Raw genomic sequence first — 24315 nt, forward strand, 5'->3', positions numbered from 1 at the left:
TGGTGATTTGAAGACGTCTAACTTGTCTAAGTAATTTTTGACTTGTTCTTTCCCTATTTTAGACTCTGATCCTACCTCATTTTCACATTCACTATGTTAGACGTCCAATCACCACCAACCTTCTTGGTGAAAACCGAAACAAAGAAGTCATTGAGCACCTCTGCCCTTTCCACATTTTCTGTTATTGTCTCCCCCCTCCCCCTTCATTGAGTAACCGGCCTACTCAAGATAACCCAGATAGGAAATCAGGGTTTTCTGGGCCAAACTCCCAAAAGAGCTCAGGGCCCGCTGGCCCCCAATGGATCAGGACAAGTTTCCATCCAAAAAAAGGAGATGTTGGCACTATTAAGTATGGGGAAAAAATACAAATTTGAGAGGATTTTATATCAGTATTTGATAATTACATGGAAAGCCTGAAATCTGAGAAGATTTAATAGCAATATTCAATAATTAAACTGAAAAGAGTGAAAATCTGAAGTGATTTAGATCAATACTTGATTAGTTTGGAAGTGGGAAAATTAGAGATGTTTTATAGAATATCTGACAATAAGCAAAGGCAAAGATCTGAACGGATTTCTTAGCAATATTCGATAAAGGGGCAAAACATGGGGTGGGGCAATAGATAAATGTTCCATAATTTGAGAGAGGGGGGAAGCTGAATAGATTTTATATCCGTGTTTGATAGAGAGAAATGTGGCAGAACTGGAGATAATTTTTTTCAAATCAATATTGAAGAGAGATGGGATTGTTTTTCAATATGGAAGAAATAGCAATAAAATGACAAAATCTAAAGTTGGAGAGTTGGGTGGAATGCTTTTCATGGCTGTCTTTAAAGGTGCCCTGAAGAGAAGTCTCCATCACTGGCCCTCTTCAAATCCAGCCTGTCTGCCTTCCTGGAGGATGTGTTCGCCAAACACAGGTGACTGGGCTCGGATGACTGGGTAAAATGTACTCATGTGTGATACACAGACAAGATGATCTAATGGTCCCTTCTGGATCTATCAAAGTGGAAGAAGACTTAAGGCCTGTGCTCTTTTGTGCTTCTCCAGGGGACGTGGGGGACGCCTAAGAACACTGTGGAGTGTTTCCTTCCTAAAAATAAAGACACAGTTTTGCTTGTTTTCTTCTTCCCAAACATTGTGTTGTGTCTCTCCCCCCACCATCCCAGTAGCTGGAGGACTGGGGGATGACAAACCCCCATGTGTGTTGAGAGATTTCTCACACTGCGGTGAGGATGTTAAATCAGAACAGATATTTTCCTCCCCCACACTGGGCCGGGCCCAGAGGGGCGCTAGGGAAGGGCTCTCCCCGAACACACCCCGCAGGGGAGCAGCAGCGGCTCAACCTGGGTTCCCGGCCCACAATGGAGGCGACAGCCGCTGGTAACAAATTTCAGTGCGGGCCGCAGCTGCACAGGCTCAGATCTCTCCGTGCTTCGCTGTCCCCTTCCTGTCTTCCCTACCACCACCCAGCACCTACCGCGCTCAGCTACTCCAGCCCCTTCCTGTGCCCTGTATCAGTAGCCCGGGCTGCAGCGCTCCAGGATCGTGGCTTTCTCTGGGGGCTGGAGCCAGCCCTTGGGGCAGCCCCGGGCTCTGCCGACACCAGCCCCTGAGCCGGAGCCTGCAGGTGAGGGGAGAGACCCGGGGAAAGGGCCGGGGCCGGGCAGGAAAGTGACTCTGCACCAACGGCCCCTCCTCGCCCCATCTCTGCTCCCGGGGGGAGGGGCGGGGGTCTGCGAGTCCCGGAGCTGCCGCCCTCCCTGACCCCCCCCAGGCTCTGCCCCCCCGCCCCGCGAGCCTGTAGGAGCCGAGAGCCGAGCCAGCGCCGGGAGGGTGAACGGCCTGGGCCGGGCCAGGGCCCGAGTCTCCCGGCCCGAGGGGAGAGGAGGCAGGAGGGAGACAGGGGGAGAGACTGGAAGGGCCAGCAGGAGCAATGCGGGCGAGGGAGGTAAGAGGCACCAACCCTGCCAACCTAACGAGGTCTATTCAGGGCTTCAGGGTCCTGGCTGGAAAGGACCTAAAGGAGGAGAAAGTCCTTAACATAGTAACAGCTTTTCTTGCAGCAGAGCAGCTGGGGGTAGACTCCAAGCCCACTACAGACTCCCTGCTCCTTCCAAGCCAGCCAGGTCCCTCTGAATCACTGGGAGGTGTGTGCAGAGAGGGGAGGGAGTGATTCATTCTTTGATTTCTCTCCTCCCCACCCTTTTTATTTAACCAAACTCCTTTTTCCTCAGGAAGGGCAAAGCAGAGGCAGCCCCCCATGGGCTAAGAAGCTGCCAGGGAGCTGCACTTCACTGCAAACATTTTGATATTGCTCCCAAAAAATGTCCTAGCAGGCCTGACATTAATCCAGCACTGAGGTTTACTCATGTTTTCTAAATTTTATTTCTAATTTATCATAAATTGTCCCTTTGCAGACAAAGGGCTGACACATCTATCAGTGTAAATAACAATGAAAAAGGCCAGAAAACAGTATTGCCAGCCCCAGCAGTTGAAAAATCATGACTCAGTCCCCCAAAATCAGGAGATTGGCTTACAAATCATGAGGTTTTTTGAAATACTGAAATTCTGCTTCTTTTCTCTTTGCCCTCTGGGTTCTGTACCTTTAGGGTGCAGCCACTTCGTGCTTTTAAGCTTTTCTCTGAAGCCACAATGGCTAGAAACTTGTTTTTTACCAAAATAAAACAAATAAGATTTTGGTCTTATCACTTGGGTCCAGGAGGTGGAGTGGGGCTTTAAGAAAAATGTGAGCTATCCCATGAGTCACAGTAACAGTGTGAGAATTGGCAACTCTGACATAGGCCCTTCTCCTGGGAATACTAAATCCTCACTGGGCTCAAAGTTAAGCATGTATATGAGCCATTGCGGACTCCAGGCCTGGTGTATGAAATGTCTTAGGGTAAACTCTCCCTTGAGCAAATGTTAACTCAGCCCTAGACCGAGCATATGACAGTCAAAGTCACACCTGAGCCACGTTGCCTTGATGTGAGCTGGTGGCTCGAGGGGGATATGGAACAGGCGGCTGTGTATGTCCCTGCAGAACACTGGATGCTTTGAGATGTCTAACGCTCCTACAGGGGGTGTAACACGTTCCCTAGATATCTGGCTCCCGAAATAGCCTCCACAAACATGTTCTGATCCATTTGGATCTCACCCATCTTCAGTGCAGGAAGGGGCTGGCTTGAAGTCATAAAATGTTCTTGGTAACAAATATTCCATGGTTCTGTAATTCACCCTGATCTCGTCTGGTTTCTTTCCCTCTTGGCAGGATTTCTGATTCTCAAAACCCAGTGTGGTTTCCAGATGGAGCAAGGGGAAGAGCTGTGGGTCCCAAATCTCCAGGGTGCTGAGAAAAGGGAGAGTCCAAGAGGCTCCTGGGCAGGTGAGGAATTGGCTAAACAAACTCTGAAATCTCTGGAGCAGTTCCCTGGGGCCTGTCAGCCTGGAATCAAGTCCATTTCCAAACAATGCATTACATATAGTCCCAGGTGCTGGCTCTGCCTAGAGGCCTGCAGCCAACTTTTGTGGTTGTACAACCTTTTTTCCCCCATTTTTAAAACAGAAGGCTTTTCCCTCCCCCATTACTGTTTGGCAGCTGTCTACAAACTACAAGGGAGAAGCCAACACTACAGGAAAGAGCGAAACTTCTATGCCAAGTGCTGGCACTAGCACAAAGCAGACGGGGGTGAAACAGAAAATGCTCTAAACCCTTCATTGACACTGATGGTAGGTGTCACCTGCAGCAGTAGCAGGCGAGAGCTTTTCAGACAGCACTGTGATTTTAAGTTGACACTGTCCATTTAAGTATCTGATCTCTGAGGCCACTAATCTGCCGTCCCTTCTTGCTGCAAGTTTGCTTTTTCCAAATACTGTGCAAGTAAATGTAGCTTGAGCATCAGTTTGTTCATTTGTCTTTATTACAGTTAAAACATCTGATTGTATTAGACTGGAAACCCAGATCCCTCCTTACCGCCATTAGTTACACTCACTCATTGTCTTGTGTCTATGTGGGGCTGTTACCTCCAAAATTAGAGGCACCCCACAATGACCTGCCTACCCCAATAACGCTATTAATCTATCTATTTTGGTAATTAAAAGGGGATGGCCTGCCCTAGAGCATTTGCCAGGGTGTTTCTCTCCAAACTTTAGAGGACTCCCCAGAACAGATTCGCTCTGTTGATCCTTAGAAGGAAACAGACAGGCTTCCTCTCAAAGGATTGACACTTAGGCAGTATTCTTTGAGGACAAAAATATTCTTTATTTAGCACAATGTTCCTTAATACAAATTTGTTAAAAGAATAAAGAATCCGTATATTTTCTTATCAAGGCATAAAGTCTATTAGCACAGATACACAAAGTATTCAAAATTGCAATACCATACAACTGAAAATAGCTTCAGGTGGTTACATTCTATGTGAGATGGCCAGACACATATAGAATGCTGAAAACAAACTCTTACACATCTAAATCATAGCATACACAAACATCCAGCTTTATTATCCCATGCATACACATTCATGCAGTTTAATAATTCTTTATAAGAGGATTATCCTGCTTACTTTCTCCACTGTCGTCTTTTCCCTCTGAGAGCTCCTTCTGCTGTTACTGTTTTTGGTGTTGCCACTGCTTGTCTCTTCTTAAGTGATTTTAACTCTTTTCTTCTTATTCTCCTTCCGCTCACTTCACACTGACTAAAATCGGCCAGCTTTCTGCCTTATATACAGATTCTAGCCTTCTCTGATTGGTCATGGGTGCTAACCTATCTGTCAATCAAAGCCAGACCTGATTGAAAACTTGTGTCTTATTTGACTGATCTGCTTGAAGACTTACCTCTTGACTTACTTTCAGGTTTTGGAGTGATCTTTATTTCTGCTCAGCCTGCCTGCTTGCTATTGGCCAGATCTCTCCCAGACATCCATTTTGGATTTCTCTGACTGTGACTGCTTGTGACCACCATCTTGTTATCGCTAGCCATAACCACCTAAAACTATCTTTGTTAACTATTAAACCTCTGTAATTATAAACAAATATACATATCTAAGTATACTCTAACACTATCATTCACTGTCACCACTCTGTTTTTTATTATTTTAAACAAATTTAATTTCTATCTCTCGCCGCTTCAGCTAGTGGTGGCAGCGCAGCAGTCTTAGTGCTGTATTCCTTACACAGAACAGAGCGGCTGAAAAATCTCTTGTATCGGCGTGCTGTGCCTGGATCAGCCACCCCACTGGTGTTGCTGGTGCAGAGGACTCAGTGGCAGCTGATTTCAGAGCTGTGTTGATCACCCCTGCTGAAAGCAAGTCTGAAATTCCCCAGAACAGACAGGCTTTAAACTGGACTCTGAGTTGCTCCTCGGGGCAGGGATCCTGTCTCTGTCTGTGTTTGTGGAGTACTTAGCACAATGGGGCCCTGATCCTGCTTGGGGTCTTTGAGCGCAACCTGACTATGAATAACTCTATTGTCCACATCCCTTCCCCTCCCAGAGCCTGCAGCCTTGTCTGCATTAGAGACTGAACTGGTTTGTAATTATGCTGGTTGTATTGAAATGACCCAGGGTGAGTCAGTTTGGGAACCCTTGCACTTCCTCAATTCAGCTGCCATGTCCCTGAGGTTCCTGGCCTGCAGCCTCCTCCCTTCTGGCCATGACAAACACCATCCTAGGCCTGTTACAGCCATTCAGAAAGCTGCTACAAAAATCATCTTCCTGGCTTGTGCTGTCACCATAGTAACTCCCCACCCCCATCCTCCCGGGTCCTCCCTTCAATGCATCAAATATAAACGACTTGTGTCACTTTTAAGGCCTTTTACAACCTCGCCCTGTCCTATCCACCATCTCCGATGTGTTATCAAGAATCATAGAGTCATAGACTATTAGGGTTCGAAGAGACCTCAGGAGGTCATCTAGTCCAACCCCCTGATCAAAGCAGGACCAAGACCAGCTAAATCATCCCAGCCAAGACTTTGTCAAGCCTTAAAAACCTCTAAGGATGGAGATTCCACCACCTCCCTAGGTAACGCATTCCAGTGCTTCACCACCCTCCTAGTGACATAGTGTTTCCTAATATCCAACCTAGACCTCCCCCACTGCAACTTGAGACCATTGCTTCTTGTTCTGTCATCTGCCACCACTGAGAACAGCCTAGCTCCATCCTCACTGGAACCCCCCTTCAGGTAGTTGAAGGCTGCTATCAAATCCCCCCTCATTCTTCTCTTCTGCAGACTAAATAACCCCAGTTCCCCTCAGCCTCTCCTCGTAAGTCATGTGCTCCAGCCCCCTCATCATTTTTGTTGCCCTCCGCTGGACTCTCTCTCCAATTTGTCCAGATCCCTTCTGTAGTGGGGGGACCAAAACTGGATGCAATACTTCAGGAATGGCCTCACCAGTGCCAAATAGAGGGGAATAATCACTTCCCTCAATCTGCTGGCAATGCTCCTACTAATATAGCCCAATATGCTATTGGCCTTCTTGGCAACGAGGGCACTCTGCTGACTCATATCCAGCCTCTCATCCACTGTAACCCCTAGGTCCTTTTCTGCAGAACTGTTGCTTAGCCAGTCGGTCCCCAGCCTGTAGCGGTGCATGGGATTCTTCCTTCCTAAATGCAGGACTCTGCACTTGTCGTCCTTGAACCTCATCAGATTTGTTTTGGCCCAATCCTCCAATTTGTCTAGGTCACTCTGGACCCTATCCCTACCCTCCAGCATATCTACCTCTCCCCCGATCTTAGTGTCATCTGCAAACTTGCTGAGGGTGCAATTAATCCCATCATCCAGATCATTGAGAGGCAGAACCCCACCTCTGCTCTGCCAGCGATACCAGCCATGCTACCCATCAGTCTGTACTGCCCTCAAGTTTCCTGCCCCCACTCACCCCCACTGTCCTCAGTGCATGAGAGGAGCTCACTGTAAACTACACTAAGCCACTCCATTGTCCCCCTTCAGATTCCTCCTTAAAACTGACCTCTGCCATGATAAGCACTTCAGGGCAAGGGACTCAGAGAGAGAGAGAGAGAGAGTGTGTGTGTGTGTGTGTACACGGTGCCTAGCTCTGTGTGTGTGTGTGTGTGTACACGGTGCCTAGCTCTGTGTGTGTGGGGGGGTGTATACAGTGCCTATCTGCGTGTGTGTGGGGAGGTGTATACGGTGCCTAGCTGTGTGTGTGTGTGTGTGTGTATGTACACGGTGCCCACCTCTGTGTGTGTGTGTGTGTGTATGTACACTGTGCCTAGCTGTGTGCGAGTCTGGGGGTGTGTACACGGTGCCTAGCTGCGTGCGTGTGTGTGTTTACACGCTGCCTAGCTGTGTGCGTATGTGTGTGTACACGGTGCCTAAGCTCTGTGTATGTGTGTACACGGTGCCTAGCTATGTATAGATGTGTGTGCCTAGCACAGTAGGGCCCCATACGCATAATTAATACTGTTAAAGGGTAATTTTCTCCAGCATGCACAGAGCCTGGGGATTTTAGTGCTTCTTCTCATTATTGTTACCAGTTACGGTTTTTATTGTGGCTGCTGAAGCTGACTCACTAGGTTCATTCATTCCCCAAAATGCAGTTTCTTGAAATCTCACTCCCCTGTCCTGCTGCATCCTCTGACAAACCCTCCCATTATCACTGTGCTGAGCCCCTAGGGTGACCAGATGAAATGGACAAAATATCGGGACACATGGGGGAAGCAAAAAAAAAAAAAAAAAAAGCTGCCGGAGTGGCCAAAGCCGCAATATCGGGACAAATGGCATCCCGACCGTGCATCAGTCGGGACACAGGACAAAGAACTAAAAATTGGGACAGTCCCGATTTTATTGGGGTGTCTGGTCACCCTATGAGCCCCTCACTTGTGCTCATGGGCCCCAAGATTCCCTCTGCTCCTCTCACTTTCACTGGGCTCAGCTCTGGCAGTGAGAAGCAGATCCAGGCAGCTCCATAGCGGGTTAGGCCTCCTCTTTTTGAGATCCAGACGTACTGTCTGTGTATTTGAGGAGCCCCTTTGATGATGTGTGTCTGGATGTGTGTTCTGAGCAGAGATGTGGGAGTCCAGTTCCCCATTAGCAGAGTGGCTGGACTTTGAGGCCCTGGAGAGCTGGCCCAGGGATTTCACTGCTTTGAAATGGGCTGAGGTTAAAACCTGGGAACATTCTCTGTGATAAATATCCCACAAAGAAGTAATTCACCCTGATCTCAGAAAAGCAATGTGGTCTCCCATCTGGAATGAGGAGAAGAGTTATGGTGTCTGATCTCCAGGGCAAGGGAGGCCTGAACAGGTGAGGAATCAGTTAAACCAGCTTGGGGGAAAAACAGGAAGTGAAGAAAAATCAGGTTCCCTCGAAGAGCTCATGAACTCCTGGGTTGTCAGGATTGTCCCCAGCTGCTGTAACTTCATGGCAGATGTCACTCACGGCTTCCAACCCCTTGACTCACACCTGGCAACACCTGAGTTTCCCCAGAGTGTTTGGATGGGATGTGGAGGTTCAGTTTGCCCCCTCCTCTCAGGAGTGGGTGAGAGGGGAATTCAGCTCCTGGTGTTCTGATCTCCCCAGCAGTTACTTTGGTTTGTTTCCCCTGGCACAGGGAGTGACTCCTGTCAGTATTCTGTCTCTGTCCCAGCAGGTGATGGGATGGTGAGTGAGAGCGAGGAGGAGAACCCTGAGCAGGAAGGTCCTGAGCAAGTGGAACTGTATGAGGTGGGACCAGGGAGATCAGATGGGGATGTTTCCCCCGAGCAGGGCAAAGCCTGCGGGAGTCAGGGCAGGTCAGAGAAGGAGCAGGAAAGCCACCCAGAAGAGAGACAGGAGAATCCCGGTCACACTCGGGGATATTTTGGGAGACACAATGACTCTACGATCCACAGGGGACCCTGCCCTGGGGAGAAACCCAACACGTGTGAGGACTGTGGGAAAAGCTTCAGCCTGAGGTCAAATCTGATCACCCATCAAAGACTGCACCTGGGGGAGAGACCCTACCAGTGCCCGGAGTGCGGGCGCTGCTTCAGCCAGAGCTCGCATCTCATCACGCACCAGCGTCTGCACACGGGAGAGCGACCCTACCGGTGCCGGGACTGCGGAAAGAGCTTCAATGTGAACTCAGACCTGATTAAACACCAGCGAACGCACACAGGCGAGAGGCCCTATCCCTGCACCGAGTGTGGGCGGCGATTCAGCAGCAGCTCAAACCTCACAAGGCACCAGCGGCTGCACACGGGCGAGAGACCCTATCGGTGCGAGGCCTGTGGGGAAAGCTTCCGGGACTGCTCATCCCTCACAATCCACCAGAGAGCGCACACGGGAGAGAGGCCCTATGTCTGCCCCGACTGCGGGAAAGGCTTCACTGACAGCTCCCTCCTCATCAAGCACCAGAGGACGCACCAGACAGAGAAGTGCTTTAACTGCCCTGACTGCGGGAAAAGCTTCTCCACCAGCACGTACCTGGCCAGGCACCAGAGAACCCACCTGGCCGAGAAGCCCTATCAGTGCGACGAGTGCGGCAGGGGATACAGCCAGTTCGCTCACCTCACCACCCACCAGAGAGTGCACACGGGAGAGAGGCCCTACATCTGCCCCGACTGCGGGAAAAGCTTCACCACCAGCTCTGCCCTGACCAAGCACAAGAGAATCCACACAGGAGAGAGGCCCTATGTCTGCCCTGACTGTGGGAAAAGCTTCACTCAGAGCTCAAACGTTATCACCCACTGGAGACTCCAGCATGGGAAATCCCTGTGAGACCCCTGGCATGGCCACCGTGGGAACAGCAGCTCTGCCCATCCCCACCCCCAGCCTCAGAAATTCCTGTGAGAGCCCAGCATGGCCACGGGAACAGCAACTCTGCCCATCTCCCACCCGTAGCCTGGGAAATCCCTGTGAGACCCCCAGCACTGACTCCACAGGAACAGCAGCTCTGCCCCTCCCCAAACCCCAGCATGGCTGCCACAGGAACACAGCTCTGCCCTCCCCTACCATGACCACCACGGGAACAGCTGCTGTGCCCCTCCCCCCACCATGACCACCACAGGAATAGCAGCTCTCCCCTCCCCACCCCCCCGGGAAATCCCTGTGAAAGACACACACCTCTCCCCCGGCACAGCTGCCATGGGAACAGCAGCTCTGCCCATCTCTACCCCCCAGCCTGGGAAATCCCTGTGAGACCCCCGGCACAGCCGCCATGGGAACAGCAGCTCTGCCTGCTGATTCCCACCCATGGCACCAGTCTTTTGCCTGCCCTTTCATGGCATAGCAAGCGGCAGTGGCCGATGACCCCTTGGCTTTGTGGGTTTGGCGCTCCTCAGTGCTGTTGAGTCCCTCTGCCCCCTGCTGATCTGGTGCAAGGGAGAGAGAAGAAACCTACTACTGGTGCCAGCTCCCTAGAATGAAGTCTCCCCATTCCCATCTCCACTGCGCCTACCTCAGTACTTTAGGGCTGGGGTCATACAAACCCTCTCCCCTCCGGCACGGTTCTTGGGTTGTTTATTTCCTGCTGGGTCTGGTCAGTGCCTGTCACATGTTCATAAAAGTTTCATTCCTTAAACTCACGTGTTTTCTTGAAGAGCAGCCATAGTGCTGGTGTCAGCAGAACCAGCAGACTAGCTGGGGCCTGTGGAGGATATGGACAGCAGGTGGGGATCAGTGGGGGAAGGAAGCAGGGCGCCATTAGAGCTGAGGTTCTGGTCAATAATGATCAGAGCTCAGAGAATAATGCCAACCAATTTCCACACAGATTATTTGAATTTGTGCCTGGGTTTTCTTTGGCCCTGTTCATGCCCCTTTGTGATCATTTGCTCTCAAGCAATTGGGCTTTACTATCACAGGTGTCTGTGGAAATGAATTTCCAAGTTGCCCATGTGAGTAATCCATTAAACCAGATTTTAAATTCAAAGTAATCGAGCCAAGAATAAACAATACCATGTGACTTACATGGCCTAGTACAACTAAGGAACACACTTGACAGTTCAGCAATGGAGTATTTGCAATTAAACCAGAGAGTGAAGCAATTTGAAAAGATACTCTTTCAACAACCAGTACATCTGAGGGAATCATGATCTACATTGCAGATCTACATTGCAGGCAAATATGCTCAATTCCTAGAAGAAATTCATCATTATGAGCTAATTGCTCATCTCTTCAGTATGAGCTAATTGTTCATCTCTAGCAATGAGATGCAGAGATAATGAATCCTAAACAATTTTTCCTGTAGTACACAAAATGCCTGATCTCGGCTCATTTCACTTTGAAGCAAGGAAGCGATGGGGTTTCAGTGCTATTGAACAATTCTCATTGATCACAAGGATTTGAGTTTACTGGGTGATTGGGCAGCACAGAGGCAGGTGAAGTTCAGAACAGAGAGGAATAAAGTGAAGCACGCTGGAAAGAACACTTTGTGTTAGGTAGACACGCTGAAACGAACTGTAACCACAAAGGAAGAAGGCCGGGGGGTCATTCTGGTCAGGTTAGTGTAAACATCCTCTCAAGGCACAGAGATGGCTTAACACAACCCAGAGGCTGGGCTGCGTTAAAAAGTGTAAATGGGGTATGAATGAGCTCTCCCGTAACCTCTAGAGCTGAGCTGGGGGCGGGGGGGGGGGACAGGGAGGACTTCAGGAGCAGACTGTGTTTGCACTGATGCCTACTCTGCCTAGGTGGGCAGGAGATAGAGCTGCTTTGCCAAAGTGATCAGTTCTGGATGGTTTTGAGTTACAAATCACTCTAGTATTTGAAAGCAGGGGCAATGAAATGTTGTTATCCTGATTGGACAAGTAAAGGGCAGCAGAACTGTGCTTTGCCTGATCTGATTGAAGGGCTCACCCTATATTGAACCTCACTTGCTAAGCAGGGGCTAGAAATGTCAAATCCCTATAAAGGGAAAGGGAGGGGCAGGGTTTGTATGTGATGTGGACTCTGTTTAAAGAGTTCTAGGCACCATTTGATCTTTCCTCCTCCAGGATTTAAAAACAGAGCTGATTAGACTCAGTTGAGAGTCATTATTTCTGCTCAGCAATTACCGCAGCTGAATCCCTGATAGCCAGTCTATGGGCTATGCCTTGGACCTGGTGCTGGGATAGTAGTGAAATGAAGGACAATGCAGAAGCTGTACTGGCAGTGAGGTTCCCTCCTACCCACTGAAATCACCAAAGACCTGGCTTAAGCGGTGGAACCTCAGAACATGGTGTCACAGAAGTGGTGGTGAACATCCAACAGCGGCAGCAAGTAGGCAGAGGCAAGCAGCCAATTGCAGAGGTGCATAGCAACTGCAGAGACATAGCTCAGTGCTCCCCCCTAGCTCCCTTTTTGAATGTACCTCTGAATTCTGGGTCTTCGCATACCGAGGACAGCAACTGTGAGTGAGGTGCAGCGGTGGGGGAGGGGAGTGAGATGTGTTAAAGGGACATTCGTTCATTGGACTTTCCCACTGCAATGTGGGAAATTGAGGAAAAGGACACTGCGGTCACATGCTTGGAAAGTGGTTGTGGTGTTTTCCCAACTTACCACTTGGTTCCTTTTCCATTCTAATAAAAGTTCTCTTTTGTTATACACAGACTCAGTGCTTGCGAGTGGGGCAGTACTACCTCTTAGAGGCACCCAGAGGTAGTGGTCAGTTTTCCCAGATTCCTGGGTGGAAGCTATAGCCAGTTCTGTTTTGTATTGTTAAGAGGGACCCCGAGATATTGAACCCAGCCCTTGTTGCTGTTGTCACCGCCTGGCAGAAAGGTTCCATTAGCCCAGATAATGTGACTGCAGATGATGGTTCTGTCAGTCGGTAGTGCTGTACGGTGCACTCACATCTCCAATTCATGGTCCATTTTCATAAATTTCAGTCATAGCATTTTAAAAATCTTGAATTTCACAGTTTCAGATATTTAAATCTTAAATTTCATGGTGGTGTAATAAAACATAATATGTATTTTAAAATGGCAAAATATAAACATGTAAAGCCCTTAAGCCTCTGTTTCTCAAACTGGGGGTCCTGACACAAAAGGGGGTTGCAAAGCTATTGTAGGGGGTTCACAGTATTGCCACCCTTCCTTCTGCGTTGCCTTCAGAGCTGGGTGGCTTGAGAGCAGCGGCTGCTGGCCAGGTGCCCAGCTCTGAAGACAACACCGATGCCAGCTGCAGCACAGAAGTAAGGGTGGCAATAATGTGACTCCCCCCTACAATAACCTTGCAACCCCCTTTTAGATCGGGACACCCAAGTTGAGAAATGCTGTATTTTTGTATACTTTTACCCTGTAGTATAGAGTAAAAGTATACAAAAGACCAGATTTCAGGGGGGAGATAAGATTTCACGGTCTGTGACATGTTTTTTCGTGGCCGTGAATTTGGTAGGACTCTACACATGAAGTATACAGTGGTTCCTGGGGCCGTCCATTTCTCAATGGTGAGTCCTGTATCCTTATCACTGCATTTCATTCCCTGTTCAGAGAAACGGGACTGTGGATCCTCAGTATTACAGAGCTCGCCTCCCTCCCTGTGTGTCTGTTGTCAGCTGAGATCATCTGAACTGCCCTCACACATCTAAACAAAAGAACCCCTGGCTCCCACTGGCAGAGCCCCTCAGCCCTTCTCTGTAACCAGGCAGATTGCCAAGGTACCCGCATTCACCTCCCCCACCCCTGCCACTCTCACCACAAGCCATGAAGGAAAGACAGGGCACCCAGAGAAGGTGGCAGTAAAAGTGAAGAGATGGGACTGGCCAGTAATACTGTGTTGGTGGGAAGGAGCCAGGGGGTGGCAGAAATCTCCCTTCAGCCAGAGGAGTCAGTACCCATGCTCAGGTGATATACCCCCTCACTCCCTTCCTGCTCCCAGGTTCCCTACCAGCCCCCAGTCCCCTCTCACTCTCGTCTCCCACCCTCACCTTCCAGTAATGCCACCTGCTCGAGAACTACAGCCACCAACAGGATCAACTCGTTCTGGATTGTTGGGCCGGTCCTCCCATGTGTCTCTGAGCCTCAGATGTCTCCGATCCACAGACAGGATGAGCCGTGCCTGGATCCAGAGTCACATGCACTGGGAAAGAGAGTTGCAGGGTCAGTGTGAGAGGAGAGATCAGTCAATGAACTGGAAGGGAATAAACCTGTCTTCCCCATTAATCACTCTTTAATCCCTATGTCAGCCTGTCTGGCGCAGCTCATGGCTGTGAGTAAGTGCCTGCCTCAGGGCAGACTGTCAAAAACAGGGCAGACACCCTTAACTGGTGGTTTGTTCTGTGATTAGATTTCTCCAAGCCAGTAACAAATGTGAACTCCTGGATCACTATCAGTCTCGCCTTGGAGTCACAGACAGTCCCCTTAGCCCTGGTCTACACTAGGACTTTAGGTCGAATTTAGCAGCGTTAAATCGATGTAAACCTGCACCTGTCCACATGATGAAGCCCTTTATTTCGACTTAAAATCGATTTCCATACTCCACCCCTGACAAGTGGATTAATGCTTAAATCGGCCTTGCCGAATTTGGGGTACTGTGGACACAATTCAACAGTATTGGCCTCCGGGAGCTATCCCAGAGTGCTCCATTGTGACCGCTCTGGACAGCACACTCAACTCAGATGCACTGGCCAGGTAGACAGGAAAAGAACTGCGAACTTTTGAATCTCATTTCCTGTTTGGGCAGCATGGCAAGCTGCAGGTGACCATGCAGAGCTCATCAGCACAGGTGACCATAATGGAGTCCCAGAATCGCAAAAGAGCTCCAGCATGGACTGAACGGGAGGTACGGGATCTGATCGCTGTATGGGGAGAGGAATCCGTGCTATCAGAACTCCGTTCCAGTTTTCGAAATGCCAAAACCTTTGTGAAAATCTCCCAGGGCATGAAGGACAGAGGCCATAACAGGGATCCGAAGCAGTGCCACGTGAAACTTAAGGAGCTGAGGCAAGCCTACCAGAAAACCAGAGGGGCGAACGGCCACTCTGGGTCAGAGCCCCAAACATGCTGCTTCTATGATGAGCTGCATGCCATTTTAGGGGGTTCAGCCACCACTACCCCAGCCATGTTGTTTGACTCCTTCAATGGAGATGGAGGCAACACAGAAGCAGGTTTTGGGGACGAAGAAGATGATGATGATGAGGTTGTAGATAGCTCACAGCAAGCAAGCGGAGAAACCGGTTTTCCCAACAGCCAGGAACTGTTTCTCACCCTGGACCTGGAGCCAGTACCCCCTGAACCCACCCAAGGCTGCCTCCTGGACCCGGCAGGTGGAGAAGGGACCTCCGGTGAGTGTACCTTTTAAAATACTATACATGGTTTAAAAGCAAGCATGTGAAAGGATTAATTTGCCCTGGCATTCGCGGCTCTCCTGGATGTACTCCCAAAGCCTTTGCAAAAGGTTTCTGAGGAGGGCAGCCTTATTGCATCCTTTATGGTAGGACACTTTACCACTCTAGGCCAGTAACACGTACTCGGGAATCATTGTACAACAAAGCATTGCAGTGTATGTTTGCTGGCGTTCAAACAACATCCGTTCTTTATCTCTCTGTGTTATCCTCAGGAGAGTGAGATATCATTCATGGTCTCCTGATTGAAATAGAGTGCTTTTCTTTAGGGGACATTCACAGGAGCCCGTTCCTGCTGAGCTGTTTGCCTGTGGCTGAACAGAAATGTTCCCCGCTGTTAGCCATGGGGAGGGGGGAGGGTTGAGGGGGTAGCCACGTGGTGGGGGGAGGCAAAATGCGACCTTGTAACGAAAGCACATGTGCTATGTATGTAATGTTAACAGCAAGGTTTACCCTGAAAGACTGTAGCCACTGTTTTATAAAATGTGTCTTTTTAAATACCGCTGTCCCTTTTTTTTTCTCCACCAGCTGCATGTGTTTCAATGATCACAGGATCTTCTCCTTCCCAGAGGCTAGTGAAGCTTAGAAAGAAAAAAAAACGCACTCGTGATGAAATGTTCTCTGAGCTCATGCAGTCCTCCCACACTGACAGAGCACAGACAAATGCGTGGAGGCAAATAATGTCAGAGTGCAGGAAAGCACAAAATGACCGGGAGGAGAGGTGGCGGGCTGAAGAGAGTAAGTGGCGGGCTGAAGACAGGGCTGAAGCTCAGATGTGGCGGCAGTGTGATGAGAGGAGGCAGGATTCAATGCTGAGGCTGCTGGAGGACCAAACCAGTATGCTCCAGTGTATGGTTGAGCTGCAGCAAAGGCAGCTGGAGCACAGACTGCCACTGCAGCCCCTGTGTAACCAACCACCCTCCTCCCCAAGTTCCATAGCCTCCACACCCAGACGCCCAAGAACGCGGTGGGGGGGCCACCGGCCAACCAGCCACTCCGCCACAGAGGATTGCCCAAAAAAAAGAAGGCTGGCATTCAATAAATTTTAAAGTTGTAAACTTTTAAAGTGCTGTGTGGCATTTTCCTTCCCTCCTCCACCACCCCTCCTGGGCTACCTTGGTAGTCATCCCCCTATTTGTGTGATGAATGAATAAAGAATGCATGAATGTGAAGCAACAATGACTTTATTGCCTCTGCAAGCGGTGATCAAAGGGAGGAGGGGAGGGCGGTTAGCTTGCAGGGAAGTAGAGTGAACCAAGGGGCAGGGGGTTTCATCAAAGAGAAACAAAGAGAACTTTCAAACCGTAGCCTGGCCAGTCATGAAACTGGTTTTCAAAGCTTCTCTGATGCATACCACGCCCTCCTGTGCTCTTCTAACTGCCCTGGTGTCCGGCTGCGCGTAACCAGCAGCCAGGCGATTTGCCTCAACCTCCCACCCCGCCATAAACGTCTCCCCCTTACTCTCACAGATATTGTGGAGCACACAGCAAGCAGTAATAACAGTGGGAATATTGGTTTTCCTGAGGTCTAAGCGAGTCAGTAAACTGCGCAAGCGCGCCTTTAAACGTCCAAATGCACATTCTACCACCATTCTGCACTTGCTCAGCCTGTAGTTGAACAGCTCCTGACTACTGTCCAGGCTGCCTGTGTACGGCTTCATGAGCCATGGCATTAAGGGGTAGGCTGGGTCCCCAAGGATACATATAGGCATTTCAACGTCCCCAACAGTTATTTTCTGGTCTGGAAATAAAGGCCCTTCCTGCAGCTTTTGAAACAGACCAGAGTTCCTGAAGATGCGAGCGTCATGTACCTTTCCCGGCCATCCCACGTTGATGTTGGTGAAACGTCCCTTATGATCCACCAGAGCTTGCAGCACTATTGAAAAGTACCCCTTGCGGTTTATGTACTCACCAGCTTGGTGCTCTGGTGCCAAGATAGGGATATGGGTTCCATCTATGGCCCCATCACAGTTAGGGAATCCCATTGCAGCAAAGCCATCCACGATGACCTGCACATTTCCCAGGGTCACGACACTTGATATCAGCAGATCTTTGATTGCGTGGGCTACTTGCATCACAGCAACCCCCACAGTAGATTTGCCAACTCCAAATTGATTCCCAACTGACCGGTAGCTGTCTGGCGTTGCAAGCTTCCACAGGGCTATCGCCACTCGCTTCTCAAATGTGATGGCTGCTCTCATCTTGGTATTCATGCACTTCAGGGCAGGGGAAAGCAAGTCACAAAGTTCCATGAAAGTGCCCTTACGCATGCGAAAGTTTTGTAGCCACTGGGAATCGTCCCAGACCTGCAACATTATGCAGTCCCACCAGTCTGTGCTTGTTTCCCGAGCCCAGAATCGGCATACCACAGCATGAACCTGCCCCATTAGCACCATGATGCATGCATTGGCAGGGCCCATGCTTTCAGAGAAATCTGTGTCCATGTCCTGATCACTCACGTGACCGCACTGACATCACCTCCTCGCCCGGTATCGCTCTGCCAGGTTCTGGTGCTGCATATACTGCTGGATAATGCGTGTGGTGTTTAACGTGCTCCTAATTGCCAAAGTGAGCTGAGCGGCCTCCATGCTTTCCTTGGTATGGCGTCCGCACAGAAAAAAGGCACGGAATGATTGTCTGCCATTGCTCTGACAGAGGGAGGGGCGACTGACGACATGGTTTACAGGATTGGCTTCAGGGAGCTAAAATCAACAAAGGGGGTGGCTTTAAATCAAGGAGTATTTCAGGCAGGACTTCACGGAGGGTTCCAATAAGAAATGGTGCACCTAAGTTATTGTTCTCATTGGAACAAGGAGGTTAGCCTGGCCTCTGATTGATACATGGCTAGATTTACCTCGCTGCACCTTCTCTGTGAGTGACTGCAGTGTGACCTAGAGGAATGAGTCCCCTAGACTGGGGGTGGGGGAAGCAAATGAGTACAAAACAAATCTGGTCTATTTCTTGTTTTGATCCACTCCATCTGTCTTTTACATCTTTGGCTGGCAGCAGACGGTGCAGAAGGACTGCATGCCATCCATATCTCATGGCTGCCCGGCAGAAGACGATGCAATAGGACTGCTAGCAATTCGTATCACCTGCCTGCTCACCATAAGATGGTTCAATAGGACTGACTGCAGGACTAAAGAGAATGACCTGGTCAAGTCACTCCAAATTTAGTCCCTGCGCCAATGTCTGCCCAGGCGCTCCTGGCCGACGTGGCCAGGAGCACCTCGGACATGACGATGACGGCTACCAGTCGTACTGTACCGTCTGCTGCCACAAGGCAAGGGGTTGATGCTGCTGTGTAGCAATGCAGTACCACATCTGCCAGCACCCAGGAGACATACGGTGACGGTTACCTGAGCGGGCTCCATGCTTGCCATGGTATGGCGTCTGCACAGGTAACTCAGGAAAAAAGGCGCAAAACAATTGTCTGCCCTTGGTTTCACGGAGGGAGGGAGGGAACAGGGGCCTGACGATATGTACCCAGAACCACCCGCGACAATGTTTTAGCCCCATCAGGCATTGGGATCTCAACCCAGAATTCCAATGGGCAGCGGAGACTGCGGGAACTGTGGGATAGCTACCCACAATGCAACACTCCAGAAGTCGACGCTTGCCTCGGTACTGTGGAAGCACTCCACCGAGTTAATGCACTTAGAGCATTTTCTGTGGGGACACACACACTCGAATATATAAAAACGATTTCTAAAAAAACGACTTCTATAAATTCGACCTAATTCCGTAGTGTAGACATACCCTTAGACTCGCCAGCCTATCTTGCCACCCAGACAAAATGGACTTAGTGATAAATTGTCACTTACACCAAAAATCACATGGCACTCAGGTTGCTCCCAGACCCCAGTCACTTACCCCAGGTCAACTGGTATCCTAGATCAAAGGTTCTCAAACTGTGGTCCGCGAGCTCCATTTAGGTGGTCCGCAAATAGTTCCCTCTAAGGTGTGTGCCTGGGTGGCCACACACAAGTGAATGAAGGGCCACCCACCTAATTAGTGGAGATGCACAGGTATGGCTCCACTAATTAGGTGCCTGGACCCTGGAGAAGATGCATGTGTAAGATGAGGTGGTGGCCTTGGGGAGGATAGGGGGTAGGTGGGAGGAGGCAGTGGGGTGAGAAGAGCGGGTGGGGGGAATTTGGGACAAGCAGGACTGCGGCAGCTGGAGAAAGAGGCGACTTTCCCCAGCTCCAGGGCTGCAGCTGCCGGTGAGAGATGGCCCTCCTTCCCAGCCTCAGCTCTGTGACTGTTGTGGCAGGGAAGAGACCCCCTCTCCTTCCCAGCCCCAGCTCAGGGGCTGCCACAATGCGGGAGAGAGGGCACATCCACCGCATTAGAAAGGTAAGACTACTGATATTAAAATATGAGTTGTGTGCTTTTATTTGTAGAACAAAAAATGTTTATTATTATTATTAAGTTTTTTAATATAGCGCTTTTATCCAAAGCACTTTACAATAGTTAGCTAATGGTACAAACAACATTTGGAAAGATCATTAAGTGATCCACCAAGACCCTCAGCAATTTTCATGTGGTCCATGAAAAAAAAAGTTTGAGAACCACTGCCCTAGATCTTACACCAAGGACGACGCCTGTAGCCGAACCTGTAATAAATTATCTAAAGGTTTATTAACCAGGAAAAAGAAATGAGAGTTATGTACAGGTTAAAGCAAGCCAACAGAGAAACACCAATGAGTTATCATCTGTGGTTCCTAAAGGTGACCGAGATGTGGTAATCTGTATGTTCAAAATATCTTTCAGGGTGGACCTGTGATTTTGTTTAGTGTCTCTGGCTCTGTGAGAGTTCAAAGAGCAGAGGTGAAAAAAATTCTGGGGTGACCCTGTTTTATCTTTTATGTTTAGTCTTCCAGCCTATGGGGGGAGTGCCCATGCACATAACATTTCCAAGGTGTAAAGGGCCATTCACCAATCCTTTGTATTGTGATGTTCCTTAATGGCCTGTTTAATCTTGATAGGCCTCCTAAATGGAGGGGGGAGGGACAATTCCTGTGCCCGGGTTCACAAGTTCAGAGCAAACATTTTCAGTTATATAAAGAAAAATTTACATATTTCCTGATAGCCTGGAATAGTGACATTACAAGTGAGATTAATGCAGGCAGCAATTTACAAGCATGTCATAGCATCTAAACATGAAATACACTCTTACAAGACTAATACCTATTTTGAACAAAATTAACATACAGGTGAACTGGTCTGGTTTCCAGCTAGGAGTGTGTCAGTTCTTAGCTAACACCTACAGCCTTGGCCAGATTTGGCAGAATCATCAAGCACTTCCTGAGAGAGAAACAATTTTGGGACTGCCCAGGCTGTGTCATAGATGCCCCCTATGGAGGAGGGGTGTGTGCAGAGGAGCAGTGTTTGAGGGGGGGAGGGAGCAGAAGTGCCAGCTGCTCCATGCATCCAGATCAGTTGCCCCACATGGGCACAGGAGGGGAGTGCAGCGGTTAGGGGCGAAGTTGGCACAGTACAGGGGTTAGGGGCATAGGAGGGTATCCAGGGGTTGGGGTGAAGGGGGCACAGTGCAGGGGTTGGGGCACAGGAGGGGGGCAGGCGCAGCCCTAGACTAGCTGCCAGCAACTGGTGCCCTAGGCAAACCATGGAATCAGCACCCCCACCCCAAACCCCCAGGACAGATCTAGGCTGAGGTTTTTGGTAAACTGGGAAACATTTTGCCCCTTTTTTCCTTTTAATGTTTTTTAAGCATTTTTTAAACAGAGGCTTAATTATTCAGTTTGTCCATCCATCCGTTTGTCCAACCAATGTTTCTGAGATCGGATAAAAGACACTAACTTTTCAGAACAGATTTGTACATGACAGCTAGATGATATTTCAGTCCGATTTCAAATAAAAATGCATTAAAAATGTAATTATAATTTTTATTATTACAAATCCAAAATCATACATTACGCTACCCTGCTTTAACTGCCATTACCACCACATCCAATACAGAAAGAAATAAGAAAACTCTTCAATTAATTTTAACCTGTATTTACAAAACACTCTGAATACAAAACATTCTGTGCCAAAATGGCCGATGTTAGTATGGTGGGTCCTGTGCTTTTCTTGGTGGGGGGCGGGGGCTAAGATGCCACCCCTTGCCCCTGCTCTTGGGGTGCCAAGGGCCCCACTAGTGGCCTGGGAAGGTGGTAAAGGAGGAAGCAGGGGAGGGGTCTGGATTTGCTCCTTAATCTGAGCCCCAGCCCCTCTCAACCCCTGTGGGTTCTTACCCTCTTCCCCCTTGGATGGGGTACCTTCAGTCCTTAGACACTGGGGGGAGGAAGTCTCCCTTCCCTGCTGGGACAAGGTCTCCCTTACTTCGGTTTTTTGATCTTTCAAGTCTCACAGCACAACTCCAAGCTCCGGTCCCCTCTCCTTCCTCCTCCCTGTCTGCCCAAAGCAGAGGGGATTTTATTAGGTTCCTGACAGGGCCTTAATTGACTGCAGGTGCTCCAATTAACCTGTAGCCACCCTCCCTAGTCTACAGGGAACCATGCCTTAATTAGCCTTATTGGGATCCACGAAGTGGGCAGGTAAAGCCCACCCGCTGCTAAAGGAACCCCCCAGCCTAAGGGGGGGGTCCACAGGACCTGGAAAACCAATTAATTACAGGGGACAAATGATGAACAGGGACAGGAGTGCAGTCAAAGGGTTAAACGACGGGAACCTGATGGGGACACTGAGGAGAGAACCCCGGACAGCGCCCACTGCTCCTCAAAGGCGTCAAGGGAGTCAGTGGACGCCGCCCAGAGGAACTCTGCCCGGAGGTGTGAACGGACAGAGGATCAGAAATAGGACCCAGAGTCGCAGGAGACTCCATTGGCCAACCTCCTCACCCTGGTTTTATAGATGGCCACTTTAGCCAGGGCCAGGAGGAGGTTGACCAGGAGGTCCTGCGACTTAGTGGGGCCACGGACAGGGAGTGCATAGGTAAGGAGCTGAGGGGAGAAGTGCAACCAAAATCTTAACAAAATATTTCGTGAGGAGCCGGAATAGGGGCTGCAACCTGGCGCACTCCAGGTAGACGTGCGCCAAGGTTTCCCTCATGCCACAAAAGGGGCAGGTGTCCGGGAGTGGGGTGAACCGCACCAAGAACACGCCCGTGCTCACAGCCTCATGAAGGAGCTGCCAACTGATATCCCCGGTGGGCCTCGGGACTAAGGTGGAATATAGGCTGGCCCACTGGGGTTCCTCACCCTCTAGAGGTGGCAGGAGGTCCCGCCACTTTGTGTCAGGGCAGGACGCGAGGGTGAGGACATGAAGGGTGTGGAGCACGAGTGTGTAGAGATGTTTCTTTGGCGCGATTTGGAACCAGACTGGCTGCAGCTCGCGTAGCCAGCTCACGGTGAAGGGGCGGGGGGGGTCGGTCGGGTCCACGGGGTAGGGGCCCGATGAAAAGGTCTGGAGGGCCTGGGGTGGAGGGTGGGTGGGGCACGCCCTCTCGCAGGACCCGGTCGAGGTAAACCCGAGCAGCGGGCGGCAAAGCGGCCCTCACCTCCTGAAGTACGCGCAGGGGAGTACAAGGTCTGGAGAGCCCCATGCGCTGAGCGAGCGTCAGGGGATCCAGCCAGTCTCCCCGGTCGTAGTCCAGGAGGTCTCCGACTCTGGTGACTTCTGCCAGGACCAACCTCTGGCGCACCGAGGGGTACTCCGCCAACTGCACATGGAGCTGGGGGTTGTGTAGCAGGGGCTCCGCAAGGAGATCTTCCCCCACGGAGGCCACCACGGACCTGATCACTGTGAACAGTTTCCAGGTCCGGAGGAGGTCCTGGTAGAAGACTAGCAGCCTGAAGAGGTCTCGCGGAAGACCCCTCGGGTGGAGATAAAGGAGCTGCCGGTCATATCGGAGCCCTTGGAAGCAGCGCAGGAAGGCGTGCGCCAATATGCTCCACACTGGACTACCTGCACCATAAAGGAGCCTCTGCAGGGTCTGGAGGCAGAAGACATGGACCTGAGTGCGGAGATACTTCAGGCCCTGCCCTCCCTCCTCCAGGGGTAGATGGAGAATCCCTGCAGAGACCCAGTGCAGTCCTGACCAGAAGAACTCCAGTATCAACTTCCGGAGGTTGGCCAGGAAATCCGGGGCCGGAACCAGGGTGTTGAGCCGGTACCAGAGCATGGACAGGACTAGTTGATTGAGCACCAGTGCCCGCCCTCGAAAGGACAGACACCAGAGTAGTCCTGTCCATCTCCGGAGCCGCTCTACCACCCTGCCCTCTAAACCGTGCCAGTTCTCCGGCGGAGACGGATGCGTGGCAGAAAGGTAAACGCCGAGATAGAGCAGCGGACCCGCGCTCCACCGGATGGCTTAATTAGCCCTGGGCTTATATATTTCCCCTCTACCACTGCTCCCTGACCCTCCTGTATCACAGCTTTTGAACATGACTTTTTAAACATGACTTTTCGTACTTTAAGTTTTGAAAATTCAGTCACTAGTTCTTTTAGATCCAGTTTTCCAGTTATTTCATGCTCTGTTGACATTGTGGCAAGTCCAACAAGTCTCTCTTGCACCATTGTTGAATGCGATATATTTTTATCAGTTTTAACTTTGAGAAGCTAAGTTCCCCACTAGCTATGGAAACTGGCGAAGTTAAAAGAATGCGTAGAACTATAAACATGTTTGGAAAACTGTCTGTGAGTTTATTTTCACAAACAAACTTCAGTACTTCTTCAGGAGTGGAATGTCTCTTAAGTCGTCTTGAAAAAGCCCGAAGCTCACTACACAAATCTGTAGCATCAATGTCTTTTGAATTTTCATGAGACAATGCCGACTCTAGTTTTATACAAAATTCTCTTATCTGTTTTGCTGTTTTCTTTTGCAAGCTGTGGATTTCATATAGAAAGCCAAATACTGACTCTAGCTGCTGCATCTGTGGAAATCTTTCGTCAACTGAGTGAATACCAGTATCAAGGACTGCAGAGTAGAAATTCACTTTGAACTTTTTTTGGGGGGTTCTGAATGGGTGTGTCTCGTCCTTCATATGAAAACTGTTGTTTCTTTTGCCGAATGCAAACTGGTGCT

The 24315-nt window shown here is 49.9% G+C and overlaps 2 protein-coding genes across 2 annotated transcripts in view; both read left to right on the forward strand.

Moving 5' to 3' along the window:
* Positions 1-1376: 1376 nt before the first annotated feature.
* The window catches only part of LOC125621504 (uncharacterized), a 39244-nt gene continuing 16305 nt past the window's right edge, over positions 1377-24315 (forward strand). The window contains exons 1-3 of the mRNA XM_075119714.1: positions 1377-1629; positions 3271-3384; positions 8608-9716. Of these exons, the coding sequence (XP_074975815.1) occupies positions 3306-3384; positions 8608-9716 (1188 nt within the window). The 5' untranslated portion in view covers positions 1377-1629; positions 3271-3305. The remainder of the gene's footprint in view (positions 1630-3270; positions 3385-8607; positions 9717-24315) is intronic.
* Positions 9719-16327, forward strand: LOC125621812 (uncharacterized). The gene is made up of 2 exons (XM_048819139.2): positions 9719-15201; positions 15790-16327. The coding sequence occupies exons 1-2, from the start codon at positions 14622-14624 to the stop codon at positions 16308-16310; spliced, it is 1101 nt and encodes a 366-aa protein (XP_048675096.2). The 5' UTR covers positions 9719-14621; the 3' UTR covers positions 16311-16327.

Source organism: Caretta caretta, chromosome 14 (genome assembly GCF_965140235.1).
Source record: "Caretta caretta isolate rCarCar2 chromosome 14, rCarCar1.hap1, whole genome shotgun sequence".
Lineage (NCBI taxonomy): Eukaryota > Metazoa > Chordata > Testudines > Cheloniidae > Caretta > Caretta caretta.